The sequence below is a fragment of the Amblyraja radiata genome, chromosome 12, assembly GCF_010909765.2.
Source record: "Amblyraja radiata isolate CabotCenter1 chromosome 12, sAmbRad1.1.pri, whole genome shotgun sequence".
In the NCBI taxonomy this organism is placed as follows: domain Eukaryota; kingdom Metazoa; phylum Chordata; class Chondrichthyes; order Rajiformes; family Rajidae; genus Amblyraja; species Amblyraja radiata.
Genome location: NC_045967.1, coordinates 36010875 through 36028490, shown reverse-complemented (window position 1 = coordinate 36028490; position 17616 = coordinate 36010875). Strand labels below are relative to the sequence as shown.

General features: G+C 39.9%; 1 protein-coding gene and 1 long non-coding RNA gene across 2 annotated transcripts in view; one reads left to right on the top strand and one right to left on the bottom strand.

The window, feature by feature from the left end:
* LOC116979075 (Krueppel-like factor 5) overlaps positions 1–7811 on the top strand; it is a 57657-nt gene extending 49846 nt beyond the window's left edge. The window contains exon 5 of the mRNA XM_033030523.1: positions 3873–7811. Coding sequence (XP_032886414.1) covers positions 3873–4051 — 179 coding nt within the window. The 3' untranslated portion in view covers positions 4052–7811. The remainder of the gene's footprint in view (positions 1–3872) is intronic.
* Positions 7812–16410: 8599 nt separating this feature from the next.
* Positions 16411–17041, bottom strand: LOC116979397. The gene is made up of 2 exons (XR_004413709.1): positions 17008–17041; positions 16411–16498 (listed from the first exon to the last, which is right to left on the bottom strand). It is a non-coding gene; the product is annotated as an uncharacterized LOC116979397 (long non-coding RNA).
* Positions 17042–17616: the final 575 nt, after the last annotated feature.

Genomic DNA, 17616 nt, shown 5'->3' with positions numbered 1-17616 from the left:
GTTAAACAAATCCACTTAACCCAGAAATAATCTGAAATTATTTTTTCAATATTCATATTTCTAATAAGGACCTCTCTAATTATTTCCACAGTATGTTAGTTTCATTCGCAAACTTAGAAACCTGACACTTTGTTCCCTCAGCCAAGTTGATGACATACTGTAGATGGTGAATTGATGGTCTCTCGTTTGTCAAAAGTGCCGATCCCTCCAATATCTCATTGAGCACAGCCTGCTAAAGATATGTTTGTGCTCCCATTTGTGCTTTCTGTGCAATACCAGTTCTCAATCTATGTCGGTATATTGGTTACAATATGTGTACCCTAGCCTTGTTAACCATTTCCTCGTGTGACACCATACGAAAAGCAATCTGAAAATCCAGATGCAACATTATCAGTAGTTCTTTCAAAGTGACATCCTCTGAATATTATTCAAACATGGTTTTCCATTCCTAAATGCATACTGATTCCCATAATTCCTTAAAAGGTGCTCTGTTCTCACAATCTTCATTATGTGTTCCACCATTTTTCCAACCACTAATATTAGGGTAACTAGTCAGTGGTTCCCTGTTTTCTCTCTTCCTCGTTTAATGAGATCACATTTGCTCCCCTCCAGTGCAAAGGAACACTTACAAAGTTCGGCAATGAACTCTTCATCTTCACAATATTACCAACAAATATGTGTTAAGAATGTTATCACAGAAATGTTGTCACTTAGAACAACACAAAGGCATTTTAGCTCTGATCTATTAAAAATCTTCAGCAACACCAATGTGTAATGTGATAAGCAATGGAAACCATGATTCATCAATCCCCCTCTTTTATCCTTATTAATCCAATCATATCGAGTGCCCTTCCATGTCCTCAGTTTATTGATTTTCATTGTTTGTACTGTTTAGGAATAATGTAAGTCTACATTTTTTTTAATTCCCTTTATTGCATTACCTTGAAAGGAAAAAATTGCTTCCATTTTTGCAGCATTTGCCATAACTTTAAGGGAACATAAAGTTCTTTATAGCCAATTAAGTACCAGTGATTATGTAGAGTCTGTTGTAATATAGAAGAAACAGCTATTCTAATGCAGCGAAGGATTTAGGTCATGATATCATGTTTGGGACATGATATCCAATATGTGTTGAGCAAAGCCTCGTGATCAACAATGAAATAATAACTAGAATTTGTTTTAGTAATATTGATGGAGACAAAATGTAGTCAAGGATGTGAGAGGATCTCATCAATTCAAAAGGATTCCACATCAACGTCAGCGTGCAAATGTAGTTTCAGTTTGATGTTTCATCTCAATCGGTGTAGCAGTCCCACAATGTTGCACTGGCCAGACTTGTTTTTGTACTGGAGTAGGATTAGAATCTACAATCTTCAGCGTTCAACCACTGAACGACATCTAACAGCATACAAGTACCACATAGTCACACTGGTTTAATCAAGATCTACACAGACTATGTATTAAAAGAAGGCTTTCTAATCTGAATGGCAAACATTTCCCTTTACTGATGTGTTTAGCCTCCAGTATTCTTGTCTGATAATTCAAGACAGTATTCAGCAATAATTATTCAGCCATCAGTTTACTTGTTAATCCATCTCTAGTTCCTTCTCCAATGGAGAAGTCAACTGTGTATGCTTTCCTCCATATAATGAATTACATTTCAATTACAATTTTCCTATCAGGAAGTGTACTTAACAATACTGAACAAGTGTTGTTGTATTATCTGAAATGTAACATAGACAGTTTAGCACATCCTCACTTGACATTAGTGGACTAGCACTAGGCCAGCACGTACTGGTTGGCTTTGGCTGGTTTAAATGCCATACGCACCTCAGCGAGTCAATCTGCCAAATCAATAAATGGCGTTGAGTTACTCCTGCTTTTTGTGTCTATCTTCAAATCCATAAATGGAATAGGCAGACTTTCTTTTGTATGTCGTGCAAATCAACCAGTATTCAAATCTTGTTTGTTTGTGTTATGTCTAAAGACAATTCTTTAATGTATTTTGAATGCATCGAAGAAATGTATCTGTTCCATATGTACAATATACCATAGGTTCATACTGTGGTTTGTGCAGATTTAATTCCTCTTAACCTAGCACTGTTAAAAATTGTACATTTTGTTTGTATTGTCTTTAAACAAAGAAAAATATGTTGGTTTGGGAATCTCATGTCTAATCGCTAGACTGCAATGCCTGAAAATGCATACCCATTGATATTGGTGAATGATAGGATCTAACACATCCAAACAGTCTGGTTACTTGACAACACCTACTGGAAAAAATTAAATGGGTACATTATCGTTTTTAAGCTTTAAGTGTTAATGATTTGTTTCTCCTGTTGAACAAAATTGTGGTGAAACTGAGATAAATCCCCACTCTAAAGTAGTTTATTACAACCAACCTTTCCAATATAATGGGTTAATGCTTTGATTTAAAGACTAGTAGCTACCAGTGATCAGGTCCAATGTTGCGTGTGTAGCAGGGGCACTCTTCTTGCTTTATTCCATGATTTATTTCCAGACATGAACAAGAAGAGTAGGAGGATCAGGAGAAATGTTAAGCAGAATGAGCTTCGTTGTGGTGTTATAATTAACTGTGGGGCTTCAAGTCCGCAGTCAGTTGTTAGTAGATGATTGATATATGCAAAAGTTCTTTTTTTTAATGGAAGATAAGGTAGCAGGAACAATGGATCACTAAACCATGTTATGGCCTGATGAATCATAATGTTGAATGTATTCAAACTCAATATCTTGTGCTTTTAGTGGTGTTGCTTCAGAGGATACACGCCAAAGTGATTAACTGTTGCTAACAACCATATCAGTAATTCCTGGCACACCTTTTTGCAAAATGTACAGCGGAAGAGTAGTGAGTGAAATTGTTCTGTGTTGGTGGCATGGAATAGGCCATAATGAATGAGAAGTACATTTTATACCGCAGGCAAAAATCGTTTGAGTCTATAAAATTAACAGCCAACTTATCATTAACCCTTCTTGCATGCCATTGAAAAATAGTTTTAATGTCTTCACAATGTTAAAGCCAACATAAGGATAACAGACTCCAATTAACATCTACAATTCCTTTGGAGTAAAAAGATTGCAGATCCATTACAAATAATGATCATTGATTACAGCTCTACTGGCATGAGGAAATGTTTATCTTTAAGGGGTGATCAGTTATTGGTACCACTACCAAAATGCCCCAAATTATAAAGTTTACTCTTCCAATTTTAAGCACTAATTAAAAATAGAAACAATCATATTTCTAATATAATTATGAGAATAATTGTAGCACTTTTCACCAATGGCATGGGATACTAACTATTCAAAAGTTGCAGAGTATAATAATTCTCATTTCTATCTGTTTCCACTTTTCTATGGTTGATTTCATTAGTAGCTCAGGCAATCATGTTTCGTACAGGATCTAAATTCTTATTAATAATCAATTACAACAATAATCAATTGCTGCGTAATTTGGAGGCACCCTGTACATGAATGTTCTCTCCATTAGTATTAGGGATTGGTCAACATACCAAATAATTCTTAAAGGGTTACTAAAATAATTATATATTAACTCACACCTGAACAGATTTTTGAAGAGCCAGTATAATGCTAACAGTTTGTCAATGGTATTGTCAATCTGGTCTCCAATTATTTGGGCTAATCAGTGGATTGTTCAGACAGAAATGTTTTTGTCCACAGTTTGTTAATGAAAAGTAGTTGCCAGTCACTGGTTTTATGCATGTGACATAGGTAATATAGTATTGATCAGTATAATTTTGGTAGACGCTGCTTTTCTTGAGAATGTGGATTTTTACAGTGTTGCAGCCCTGTATAGGAGGCAATATATTCACATCTATCTGTTTCAATTGCAGGTGAAAAACCATACAAGTGTACATGGGATGGTTGCGATTGGCGCTTTGCTCGTTCTGATGAACTTACAAGACACTACAGAAAGCACACGGGAGCTAAACCTTTCAAGTGTATTGCCTGTGGTCGTTGCTTTTCACGTTCAGATCACTTGGCTCTTCACATGAAGCGACACCAGAACTAGACCAAGTGGCACATGTGTGACGGACTGATTTCTAAAATATACAGATGAACAAAGTACTGCCATTTCACACGTAGAAATACAGGAGATGAATAGCTGCATATTTTTGAAAGGATATATTGTTAGTAGCAAAAAGTTGTTTAACTGGAAAATGATTATTGAAAGCATTCAATTCACAGAAAAAGTAAATGTTGTATTATTTATTTGTATTTCCTGATAGCAAGCTTGAAATGTTGTAGAAAACATGATGAGTATGTTGAAGAATAACAATACATTTCTATTCAATGTATGAATTAAATTGTTGGAATGTGAACTTGGAATTTGATTAGCTAATAGTCATGGTTAAATAGCCAGATAATTAAGGGATGAGACAGCACCCGATGCACCTGCAGCCTGGAAATTACTGAGAGCAGTGTTATCATACAACTAACACTATCTGACCTTAGCATTCCCTCCACTTTTTATTAACAGAAAAGTTTAATTGTTTTGAAAATAAGTTGTCATCCAGTGAAGAGAGGAGTTTAATGAGAAAGATACAGAGAAGCTCCAGGTTGAATTGGACTGGTTGAAAGAGTGGTTAAATATGTGGCAGATGCTGTATAATATTGATCACTATGACCTTCTCCAATTTGGTGGCAAAACGTAAAAGCAGATTATCTGAATAACGCTAGACTTGGAAAGGTGGTAGTATAGTGAGCTCGGAATATTTTCGGTGCCATTTGCTGAAGTAAGCTTGCAGGTGCAGCAGGCGATTAAGATGACTACTTGTACGCTCCTTCATTGTGAGAGGATATATAGAGCCTTGGTGAGACGATATCTGTGTGCAGTTTTGGACTCTTTATCTGAGGAAGGATGTTCTTTCAATGCAGACAGTTCAGCAAATGTTTACCAGGCTGATTCCTGGAACGGTAGGGCTGACAAATGAAGAATGGGTCCACTAGAGTTTAGTAGAATGAGAGAAGATCTGATAGAAACCCATACAATTCAAACAATTTTGGACAGATTAGATTGCAAGAAAGATGCTCCCAATAGCAGTCTGGGGGTCACAATCTAAGGTTAAGCCACTGCAATAAGAAACGTCCTCTTCACAGGGTTCTGACAATGCAGAGTTTTCTGCAACAGAAAATAATTGAAATCAAAACATGAAATATATACAGTGAGGAGTTATACAGTGTATACAGGAACAAGGATGAGAAAGATTTAGAGGGATATGGGCCAAATAGATGGGGCAGCTTGGTTGGCATGGACAAGTTGAGCCAACCGGCCTGGTTCCATGCTCTAAGACTCTATGACAGTGAGGAGTTAGATATTGTTTATCAGACACGAGGGATTGAGGCATATGGGAAGAAAGCTCGAAACAAATACCACATTAGGAGGATCGCAATGATCATATTGAATGGCAGAGGAGACTGGAAAGATTGAATAACCTGCTCATCTTTTTATATGTTTCTAATATGAAAATGTTAAGATGTTTGGACAGTCATCTGCAACCTCCCTGGGTGAATAGCCTGTCCTGAAGGGAGCTCTGCTGAGAGAATCTATGCCAGAAAATTGAAACTATATCCATCGATTACACACAGAGCACTGGACTACAGAATTGCCCCTGAACAGTTAATAAATGTAGTATGTATACATTAAACTTTCATGTAATGGCGTAATTTAGCCATTTATCGGCTTATTTTGGCAAAAACAATATTTTAAGGACATCAGGGAAGATAAATAGAATCAGATGTCATTCATAAAGTCAAAGATAAGGCACCTCATTTTAGATAACGACATTGCTCACATCGACATGGTTTGCCTGCAACTAATGTACAATGGGTCGATTCAGGAGAGCTTCTCTTGTCAACTCTGCATTCTTTCATGCGATTTGAATGGCTGTGACTATCCCAGGCTTTACATCACACCTGAGACTTAATTCCTTGCTTATATTTTAGAAAATAATGTTAGTGAGTTTCTCCAACAATTATTATAGTGGTAAAAGTTGAGAAAGATGTCACAGTTAGCAACTTAACGCCGGGATTAATTCCTGCTAAATATTAGCTCTATGTTTTGTGCCAAGACTCTTGCTTAAAATATGATGTTACTTTTTTATTATTTTGGTGTATATGAACTGCTGAATATTAACTGCATTGACAAGGGCCATTTGAATATGGACAATTTGCCTTAAGTACACATGTCCTCTACTGATCATTGTGGGACAGGGAATTTTTAGAAAGCATTGGATTTAATGCATGCTAAAAATAGCTTTTTATTATAACTACTAATGGCCATTGGCTAATCAAACTATTGTAACCTCATGAATTGAAGCACTATGTGGGATTTGCATCCAACTATTTCTATGCTGACTATTGTAATATTGTTAAAGATTTTAAATCATTTCTACATTCTGATTTTATTCAAGGATAATTTGATCTCTTTAAATTTTCCTGCTATTTTAAATACCAGTTAGCTAGCTTTAACATTGATCGTTTGAAATTTGTCATGACACTGAACTGATCAACATTATGATCAATACATTTATTCACTAGCAAAATTACACATATGCCCCTCAGGTAATCGTGACACTGCTTTAACCAGGTTTAACTGGATGCTCACATATACATAATGTATGTCCCTGTGGACATATCCTAATATTTTTCAGCACTTCATTTCTCCAAAAAAACTTAATGGAAAATATTAGAAATTATATACTATATGGATATCTAATAAATTGCCGTAAGTAAACTGAAAATAAATTAATGACGTGCTTCTAACTGTATTATTTTTTAAAGTACACACATTGTTGATCACGTTTGTAAATGTAAATGTGTAACATACTGCAGTTATCAAAGTTTCTGAAAGTGAGAAGAGAGTTGATCAGGTATGAAAGTGAGAATCAAAATGGAGGGATTTGGGGAGAATGAGAGTGAAAAGACCTGTTTTCACTCGCCTTTACCCTTCCCCAATCCCAAATGGACCCATAATAAAGGAAGTTGATTCCGAGGCAATTTAGCTGCTTCTGGCCTGGACATGAAAAATGGCTCTTTAGATGAGTTATCTAAGGGCGACTGCCAAGTAAGGGACCCTGTGTCAGGTCAGACTTTCAAGCCAGGAAATGAGATAATTATAGAAGAAACATCAATTTTAATGAATCAACTTACAGAGAAAGTGATAGGGTTTAGACAGACCTCAACGTTAGTAACAACACTGATAACATTAATTGAATGATCAGCCGTTTGGATTGCTTTCAATTAAGATAATTAGCATAGATAAGCTGGATTTACACTGAGGGAGTAAAGAGCAAAAATTCCTCAACCCATATGAAAGATTGCAAAATATGACATTTGGGGGCACTTAATTAAGTATAATTAGCCAACTAAATCCACATTCATTCGATGTTACACAAGAAGCATGCAGCGTGATTATTACTGTTGAGTTGTGTGCCATTGGATGAAAGGTTTACAACTTGTGGAACGACGTTTATCTTTTTTTTATCAAGTACCCAAAGAAACAATGGCATGTAAATATTGGGATATTTTGCATTGTATATAATTTTTATAAGTTGTTAAAATAATGTTTATATTCAGAACAAACGGGAAGAAAATGGTGGTAGTTTTAATCTGTTATCACGTATTTTTTATAATGTAGCATTTCACAGAATCAAAAGAATTAATGTTTTGAAATAAATCTTATATACAGTGATTTGGGATTTTGTTAAGATCTATATTGTACAATATGAGAAAAGGAACAAAATAAAAACTGTTTATAGTTTGAACTGTAATCTGTCAATGAGTCTGAGTAATTCATTCTGTGTTGATGTTTCTATATGGGTTAATAAAGTTAGAAGCAAATGGCATATATCAGGGTACTTAAAATGTTACACTTTGGACAATACACCAGACTGGACCAGGGAGAAGAAGGAATGACTGTGATGGGACAAGTCATTGATTAATTTGGATGCCTCACCGAGGAGTCGGCGGTGGGGGGTCTGGTCTATGTGATAGGTTGCGCTACATCTACAACTCTCATGTGAGTTCATGTGGTCTTGGGCAGCAATTTCATGTGGTCTTGGGCAGAGTTGTTACCAAACTAGGCTGTGACGCAAGCAGACAGAATACTTTTTTTTATGCTGCATGCATAGAGGTTTGTAGTCGTTACTGGTGACATGCTGAATTTCCTCAGTTTCTTCAGGGAGTAGAGTTGTTGGTGTGTCTTCTTCGCTGACACATCAATATGGTTGGTCCATGACAGGTTGTTGGTAATATTAATGCAACGCAACTGGCCACTCTCAGCCATTCCCACTTGGGCACCATTGATGCTGATGTACTCTACCACGTTTCCTGGAGTCGATTACCAGCTCCTTTTGCTGAGATTGTTATCCTGACACCTTGTTACAACGTTCAGTCTCGTTATTGTTCATGATTCAGCCCACTACAGTGGTGTCCTCTGCAAACCAATAGATGAATTTACTGATTGAGAACACATCTGTGGTTCGGAAAGTAGTGGATCCAGTGGCAGAGTGGAGTGCTGATTCTTAGGCAGTAGAGTTTGGACATCGTTTCGGTCGTCGCTCCGATCATCGCTGCAGTCGTCTGCGGCGAGGTTGTTTGGCGGGTGCATAGGGCGCGTGCAGCTCCCCGGGACACTCCCACCGTGCATGCAGCTCCCCGGCATCATCATGCATATCTATCCCTTGTATTACTTTGATATCCAATGCATTATTGGTCAAATTGATTAGAATTCAGATGGTAAAGTTTGACTACCAACATGTCAGCTGGAGGATTTAAATTTAAGTATATGAGTGGTAAAGCTAGTTATTAGCTATTACAGTCACCATGAAACTATGGACTTTGCTTCAGTAAAGGATATCTCCCACACATACCAAGTCTGACCTTTTTCTGATTTCAAGTGCACTTCACTTACTGAATGGACAAACAGGCAACAATTCATGGTGAATTAGAGTGGGAATGATCACATCCCATGAAGAAATAAATTTAAAATCCAGGCTTCGATTCATAGAATCATAGAATGGTTAAAGCACAGGAGGAGGAGATTCAGTTGCCTCATCCACACCTCATCGCCTCATCACCAGAGTGATTCTCCAGATCCACCCACTGGCCCTCTCTCAGTATTTTTGCAAATCTTCCTTTACCATATGCAATAACAAATCTCCGGAATTCACATCTCACTGCTTGGGTCAAGTACTGCTATTATGTTCAATGAAGCTAACATCACCTTTGTTGAGACAATTATCACTTTCTTCCACTGTGATATGAACCCTTTGATGTCAGAATTCATCAGAACCCAAACTGAACATGCTAGTGAACAGTGTTGTTTTATGAATGATTAGGAGTTTGATTGCACAGTGTTTGTCTAGTTTGTTTGTGTGGACACACCTGAGCAGTTTCTATAGGCTCAGGAAGGTACCAGCAGCATTGCTGTTCCAGAGCACCTTGATTTACAGGAGCAGCTATTTTTTTTTATAGCATGAGCTATTGATCTTTATTGAACCCCTACTAATAAGCAAGTATAAACATTGATTTATCTAATCCCAAGTAATTCATGGATTCCCTCTCCCCCCCCCCCCCCCCCCCCCCCCCACCACCACCACCACCACCACCCCCCACTTCCCCACCCTAGTCATCCTAACAGTTCCACAGTTCACATCTCTGCATCCCTTCGTTATTGCCTCTTCCCCAGCCAATTATGGGCTCCACCCTTCCATCTGTGGCCGGCCCTGATTTGTTCTGGGCTTTGCCTACCTCCAATTCCCCGCCCCCCACCCCCCCCACACTTTAAGTCTGAAGAAGGGTTCTGACTCGAAAAACATCACATCCATTTTCTCCAGAGATGCTACCTGACCCATTGAGTTACACCAGAACTTTGTGCCTATATTCTTTCACTTGAACTTTCCTTGTGACATCTCCTGCTCTGCCATTTATCCGCATCATCTGTTGTTAAAGTTTTCGGATTAACGACTCAAACAAATCTGCACCCCTTAGCTTAGCTCTGAACGTTAAAAGCAAACAAGATGAAAGCCAAGTATGTTATTAGATTACTATTATTGAATGAACATTATTGTTAAATTGAAACTTCGGAGTTAATTCCCCACCTGGAGTTAAGTTGGTCGGCACTATATATTTACAAAATGAACCAACACAAAAGCAAGTTAATAATAAAGAGGAACTGGAACATTATCTGAAAGAAAATTATATTTTTGTTATCAGGTTACTGGCAATTAATACAATGATAATAAATCCGATACTTTTGTTGTTAACAAAAGTCTCAGTTGGCTAGGGTTTGTTCACCTCATTTAGATGTAGCAACTTATTTTTTTAACAGTCTTCTCCACAAAACAGAGATCACGTCAGTATCTAATTAGAAAATCCTGGGGATATTTAATCTACAAAGAGTAATTTTAGCCTGATATCTAAATGGATCACATTATGGCATCCTAGAACCCTGAAATCCAATTCATTATACAACGTTGTTACTTTCTGACATAGTTAATGCACAATAACCACTAATAATCTGTCTATCAATTACTTTCCAGCTTTATTGATAGTGGAGGCATGAATCAGAAAGTTGTAGGTTCAAGTCTAACTACAGGATTTTAGTACATAATATGGATGAGCAAATTAGTGCAACACTGCGGGAGGGAGGGCTGCCTGGCCAATGCTTTCTTTTTGATATCTTTGGTGGACATAAAACATTTAATGGGACTGTTATGGAGATAGGAATTGTCTGAGCATCTGACTAACATTACCAAAATAATTTAATTGGTCACGTACTTTTATTGTTTTTGTTTCTAGAGGTTCATAGCTTATTTTTCTTTTATATCCCACGATACAATTGGGAAAGTTTAAGTATATTGACGTTTGGTGGAAAAATTTATTAATTAGCAATCAAGATAGAGAATATAAATTTAATTAATTTAATAATTCTGCTCCAATGGGCTACATCTGTGCAACTAACACTGCGTGATCTATGTACAGTAAATCAGGTTGAATAATAGGAGAATTTTCGGTCATCTATGAAACTACTAAGATTGAACTGTAACAGAAAAATTAAAATAATTGCAGACTACAGCTCTAAAACCAGAATACAATTCCTGAAATCCAACATAATACTATCTATCTATCTATCTATCTATCTATCTATCTATCTATCTATCTATCTATCTATCTATCTATCTATCTATCTACTATTATAAGTCTCGTCTTGTTTGTCTATGTGTCTGACTGTGAGATCAACGGTACACAATAGCGCAAAAATGTTTGCAGAATCTTACTCAGGTTTTCCCTGTGGTCATTAATATATATATTAATAATAGAATCTTAATCTAAAACCAGAATACAATTCCTGAAATCCAACATAATACTATCTATCTATCTATCTATCTATCTATCTATCTATCTATCTATCTATCTATCTATCTATCTATCTATCTATCTATCTACTATTATAAGTCTCGTCTTGTTTGTCTATGTGTCTGACTGTGAGATCAACGGTACACAATAGCGCAAAAATGTTTGCAGAATCTTACTCAGGTTTTCCCTGTGGTCATTAATATCAAGTTTCTTCACATTTGATGTTATATTGTACGTTATTGATATTTAAAGTTTTAAAAAGCCAACTTTGAAGAAAATAACTGCCTGCGAGTGGGAGACTTTTCTCGCAACTTCACAGTGATGATGTCACAATGGTATCTCACAGTCATCCCATCACAATGGGATCTCATTTACACAAGCTGCCGTGAAGATTCCAAAAACTGAAAATGACATCACAATGTGACCTCTGCTGCCAATACAGAAGCTATGAGAGTTGACGGGGTGGGAGGAGAAGAAATGTTATTTAAACATTGTCTATAGTGGGGGAGTGCGAAAGGGGCGAGGTGAGGGCGGGAGTGACTGAGGGTAGGGAAATGAGGGAGGGAGAGGTGACAGAGACAATGGGTTCAGCAGCTTCAAGGGGACTAAGGAGAGAGTGAGATTTTTGCCCCCTCCCCCCCACCCCTCCCCAGTGGTGGTCTGTGGGAAGGATTGATTGGCTCTAGGGAGTGCCGACACCGACTCAAAAATCGAGTGCATTCATTGACTCTGGGAAGCGCCGACTGTCACCCCCCCACCCCGCACGTGGGAATGATTGATTGCATTGGGGAACGGGTTGCTTTGAGGGAACGGATGAGTGGTGGAAACAGGATGCGTTAGGGAAACGGGTGAGTGGTGGAATATTGCGTTGGAGAAACGTGGCCCAATGGGTCAGGGTGGTACGGAGGGGAGAAGGGTTATGGAGGGTGGGAGGGAGTGACTGAGGATAGGGTGTGGCTGAGGGTAGGGGAAATTAGTAGGAGGGAGAGGTGAAGGAGGGAGTGGAGGAGGTGAGGGGAGGGAAGAGGGAGGGTGAAGAAGAGGAGTGTTGGGTGATGAGGGGAAATGAGCCGTGCCTGCACAGTTGGGGCTTATGAGTGAGTGGCGGAATATTGCGTTGGGCGAACGGGTTACGTTAGGGGAATAGGTGGTGGCGTTGATTGGCTCCGGGGAGCGCCTGTCTCCGGGGTGAGCGCCGACACTGCGTTCAGGGACCAGCTCTCCCATGTGATGCCGTGCCCCCCCGAGTTGGGGGATGGGGCCCAACAGGTTGCACTTGGTCTAGTATCTATCTATATTACTAAAACTCTGTTCTTGACCGCCTTTGGCGATCTGTGCTGCGATTTCCGAGAGAACGCCGCCACCTACGGCCGTCATATTGGGCCACATCGTTCAGAGCCCACCTCCGCCGCATGTGGGCCGAGGATTTTTCCAGCCGATGAAAAATGACAGAGATATTAATGATTTTACAAAATTCCCCATTCTCTCTGCTGCCCCCGCTGGCGGCAGGGGAGACGGACTATAAAACCAGGAAGTGGCGTGCCTCACACACTCTTCAAGATGGAGGAAGGCAGAGGGTCACGTTTCTCTGAGCTGTGAATAACACTGAACACATGTCTACTCAAATGTAAGTGCCCTTAGTGGTTCTAAAATGCTTGCAGAATGTGTCTATTGGTTCTAAAGCTTGCAAAAAAAGGTCTATTGGTTCTAAAGCTTGCAAAAAATGTCTATTGGTTCTAAAGCTTGCAAAAAAATGTCTATTGGTTCTAAAGCTTGCAAAAAAATGTCTATTGGTTCTAAAGCTTGCAAAAAATGTCTATTGGTTCTAAAGCTTGCAAAAAATGTCTATTGGTTCTAAAGCTTGCAAAAAAATGTCTATTGGTTCTAAAGCTTGCAAAAAAATGTCTATTGGTCCTAAAGCTTGCAAAAAATGTCTATTGGTTCTAAAGCTTGCAAAAAATGTCTATTGGTTCTAAAGCTTGCAAAATGTGTGTCTATTGGTTCTAAAGCTTGCAAAATGTGTGTCTATTGGTTCTAAAGCTTGCAAAAAATGTCTTGGTTCTAAGCTTGCAAAAATATGTCTATTGCCTCTAAAGCTTGCAAATCTATGTCTATTGCTTCTAAAGCTGGCATAAAAATGTCTATTGCTTCTAAAGCTGGCAAAAAAATGTCTATTGCTTCTAAAGCTGGCAAAAAAAATGTCTATTGGTTCTAAAGCTGACAAAAAATGTCTATTGGTTCAGAAGCTGGCAAAACAAATGTCTATTGGTTCTAAAGCTGGCAAAAAAAATGTCTATTGGTTCTAAAATGGTTCATACTAGCGCTCCAGAAAGCCCCCTCCCCTGGTTGGCTTGGCTTGGGTGTGTCTTGAAATTGAAAGGCACTACTTACTGCAAATGGTGGCATGAAGTTGAAAGCCACTACTTACTGCAAATGGTGGCTTGGGAGCTTTGGCTTGAAGTTAAAAGGCACTGTTACTGCAAATGGTGGCTTGGTTGCTTTGGCTTGAAGTTGAAAGGCACTACTTACTGCAAATGGTGGCTTGGTTGCTTTGGCTTGAAGTTGAAAGGCACTACTTACTGCAAATGGCGGCTTGGGTGTGGCTTGGGTGTGGCTTGAAGTTGAAAGACACCACTTACTGCAAATGGTGGCATGAAGTTGAAAGGCACTATTACTGCAAATGGTGGATTGGTTGCTTTGGCTTGAAGTTGAAAGGCACTACTTACTGCAAATGATGGCTTGGGTGTGGCTTGAAGTTGAAAGACACCACTTACTGCAAATGATGTCTTGGATGTGGCTTGAAGTTGAAAGACACCACTTACTGCAAATGATGGCTTGGGTGTGGCTTGAAGTTGAAGGACACCACTTACTGCAAATGGTGGCATGAAGTTGAAAGGCACTACTTACTGCAAATGGAGGCTTGGGAGCTTTGGCTTGAAGTTGAAAGGCACTACTTACTGCAAATGGTGGCTTGGGAGCTTTGGCTTGAAGTTGAAAGGCACTACTTACTGCAAATGGTGGCTTGGTTGCTTTGGCTTGAAGTTGAAAGGCATTACTTACTGCAAATGGTGGCTTGGTTGCTTTGGCTTGAAGTTGAAAGGCACTACTTACTGCAAATGGTAGCTTGGGTGTGGCTTGGGTGTTGCTTGATGTTGAAAGACACCACTTACTGCAAATGGTGGCATGAAGTTGAAAGGCACTACTTACTGCAAATGGTGGCTTGGTTGCTTTGGCTTGAAGTTGAAAGGCACTACTTACTGCAAATGGTAGCTTGGGTGTGGCTTGGGTGGTGCTTGAAGTTGAAAGACACCACTTACTGCAAATGGTGGCATGAAGTTGAAAGGCACTACTTACTGCAAATGGTGGCTTGGTTGTGACTTGGGTGTTGCTTGAAGTTGAAAGACACCACTTACTGCAAATGGTGGCATGACGTTGAAAGGCACTACTTACTGCAAATGGTGGCTTGGGTGTGGCTTGAAGTTGAAAGGCACTACTTACTGCAGATGGTGGCTTTGTTGCTTTGGCTTGAAGTTGAAAGGCATTACTTACTGCAAATGGTGGCCTGGGAGCTTTGGCTTGAAGTAGAAAAGGCACTACTTACTGCAAATGGTGGCTTGGGAGCTTTGGCTTGAAGTTGAAAGGCACTACTTACTGCAAGTGGCGGCTTGGGTGCTCTGGCTTGAAGTTGAAAGGCACTAACTGAAAATGGTGGCTTGGGAGCTTTGAAGTTGAAAGGCACTACTTACTGCAAATGATGGCTTGGGTGTGGCTTGAAGTTGAAAGACCACTTACTGCAAATGGTGGCATGAAGTTGAAAGGCACTACTTACTGCAAATGGTGGCTTGGGTGTGGCTTGAAGTTGAAAGGCACTACTTACTGCAGATGGTGGCTTGGGTGCAATAGCTTGAAGTTAAAATGCATTACTTACTGCAAATGGTGGCATGAAGTTGAAAGGCGCTACTTACTGCAAATGGTGGCTTGGGAGCTTTGGTTTGAAGTTGAAAGGCACTACTTACTGCAAATGGTGGCTTGGTTGCTTTGGCTTGAAGTTGAAAAGCACTACTTACTGCAAGTGGTGGCTTGGGAGCTTTGGCTTGAAGTAGAAAAGGCACTACTTACTGCAAGTGGCGGCTTGGGTGCTTTGGCTTGAAGTTGAAAGGCACTACTTACTGCAAATGATGGCATGAGGTTGACAGGCACTACTTACTGCAAATGGTGGCTTGGGTGCATTGGCTTGAAGTTGAAAGGCACTATTTACTGCTAATGGTGGCTTGGTTGCTTTGACTTGAAGTTGAAAGGCACCTCTTACTGCTAATGGTGGCTTGGGTGTGGTTTGAAGTTGAAAGCCACTACTTACTGCAAATGGTGGCGTGGGTGCTTTGGCTTGAAGTTAAGAGGCTTCATTGATTGTATATTGATTTTAGATAAAACGCTACCACTTGCCGCTGTGATTTTTGGCCATCTTACTCAGTCCCCCTCCGCTGAGCAGATGCAGAGAATTCTTCCCATCAATGAAAAATAAAAGTGTTATTAGTTTTTTTTTAAATGTTGAGAATCTCTCTCCTGTCACTCACTACATGAAAGCCACAACTTTTCCGGTGGGGGATGTGGGGGAGGGGTTATAAAACCCGGATATGTGGGTGTGGCTCAGTCTCTGCAAGATGGAGGAGGGAGAGGTCACGACTCGCTGTCTTTAGTGGCTTTGCACCCTACTTCAAATGGTATGAAACTGCACTTGAATTTGGTGGCCTTGCACCCTGCTAGAAGTGGTAAGAAACTGCACTTGAATTTGGTGGCCTTATACCCTGCTTGAAATAGAATTTCAAGGATTAGCCATGAGTCAACTACAAGCCCACCAGCCGTGAGTGAGTGAGTTGCCAGCACAACAGGCTTGATTGACTGAGACGACAGCCCAATAATCCATTTGGCGCACAATTTGCATACTAGCCCTCTGGAAACCAGTCCCTTCAGCCCACAACACCCATACTAGCGCTCCTGAAAGCCCCCCCCATAATTTTTTACTTTAGAAATTCAAGTATAAGAAAAATTTAGCAGCTAAAATCCTTGCTCGCCCAGCTTGCAACAAAGTTTCAATCAACTAACACTCAGTCCTTCCAGCAAGAACAGGAGGCGGTGGGGGCAATTGCATTCTTTTTTAAAGCTCGAAGCAAGAGGAGGGGGAGGCGGTGCTGGGGTATACGCCCCTGCACAGTTGGAGCTATTGGTGAGTGCTGGAATATGGGGGAACGGGTGATTGGTGGAATATTGCGTTGGGGGAACAGGTTGCATTGGGTAACCAGGCATCCCATGTGACAGGGACCCAATGGGTCCCAATTGGTCTTCTATATTACTAAAACTCTCATCTTGTTTGTTTCTATGCGTGTGTGCATGTCTATAATTGTGATCCCAGAACTACGGCAAAATGGTACACGATAGCGCTAAAAGATTTGCACTACCTTACTCACCATTGTCCTGTCATTTGTGTCAAGTTTCTTTCAGATTGATGTTATATTTCACAAGTTATTGACATTTAAAAATTTACAAATTCAAGTTTAAGAAAAATTTAACTGCTATTGTGATCCAAATCCTTGCTGGCCAGTTTGCAACAGTTGCAATCGAGGAACACTCAGTCCTTCCAGCAAGTTTTTTGCTGAACAGGAGGAGGAGGGGGCAATTGCATTATTTTTTAAAGTCATGGAAGCACAAGGAGGGGGAGGCAGTGCTGGGGGAAATGCCCCTGCACAATTGCGGGCTATGGTTGAGTGCTGGAATATGGGGGAATGGGTGAGTGGTGGAATATTGCGTTGGGGAACGGGTTGATTTGGGGGACCAGGCCTCCCGTGGGGGCTATGTGTGAGTGGTTGAATATTGCGTTGGGGGAATGGGTTGCTTTGGGGGACCAGGCCTCCCGTGTGCAGGGACCCAATGGGTCCCACTTGGTCTAGTTAATAATAAAATGTTAGCTTTGGGCATGAACATTTTTCTTTGGGCTGTGTTCAACTGTATTTATTTTTGTATGGTATTTCATGAGTTTTGACCCTAATCCATCATATATTTTCTATTGCACCTGCATCTTTTCAGGCTAATACCTGCCGCCCCCATTAGTTTATGAGAGTTGATGGACTCGCGGAGACTTCAGAACTAGCTCTGGGTCAAAGTCCAATCCTCTAAAGCTGTATTCTCACAACCGTTGTTGCCAGTGAGTTTGTATCTCAT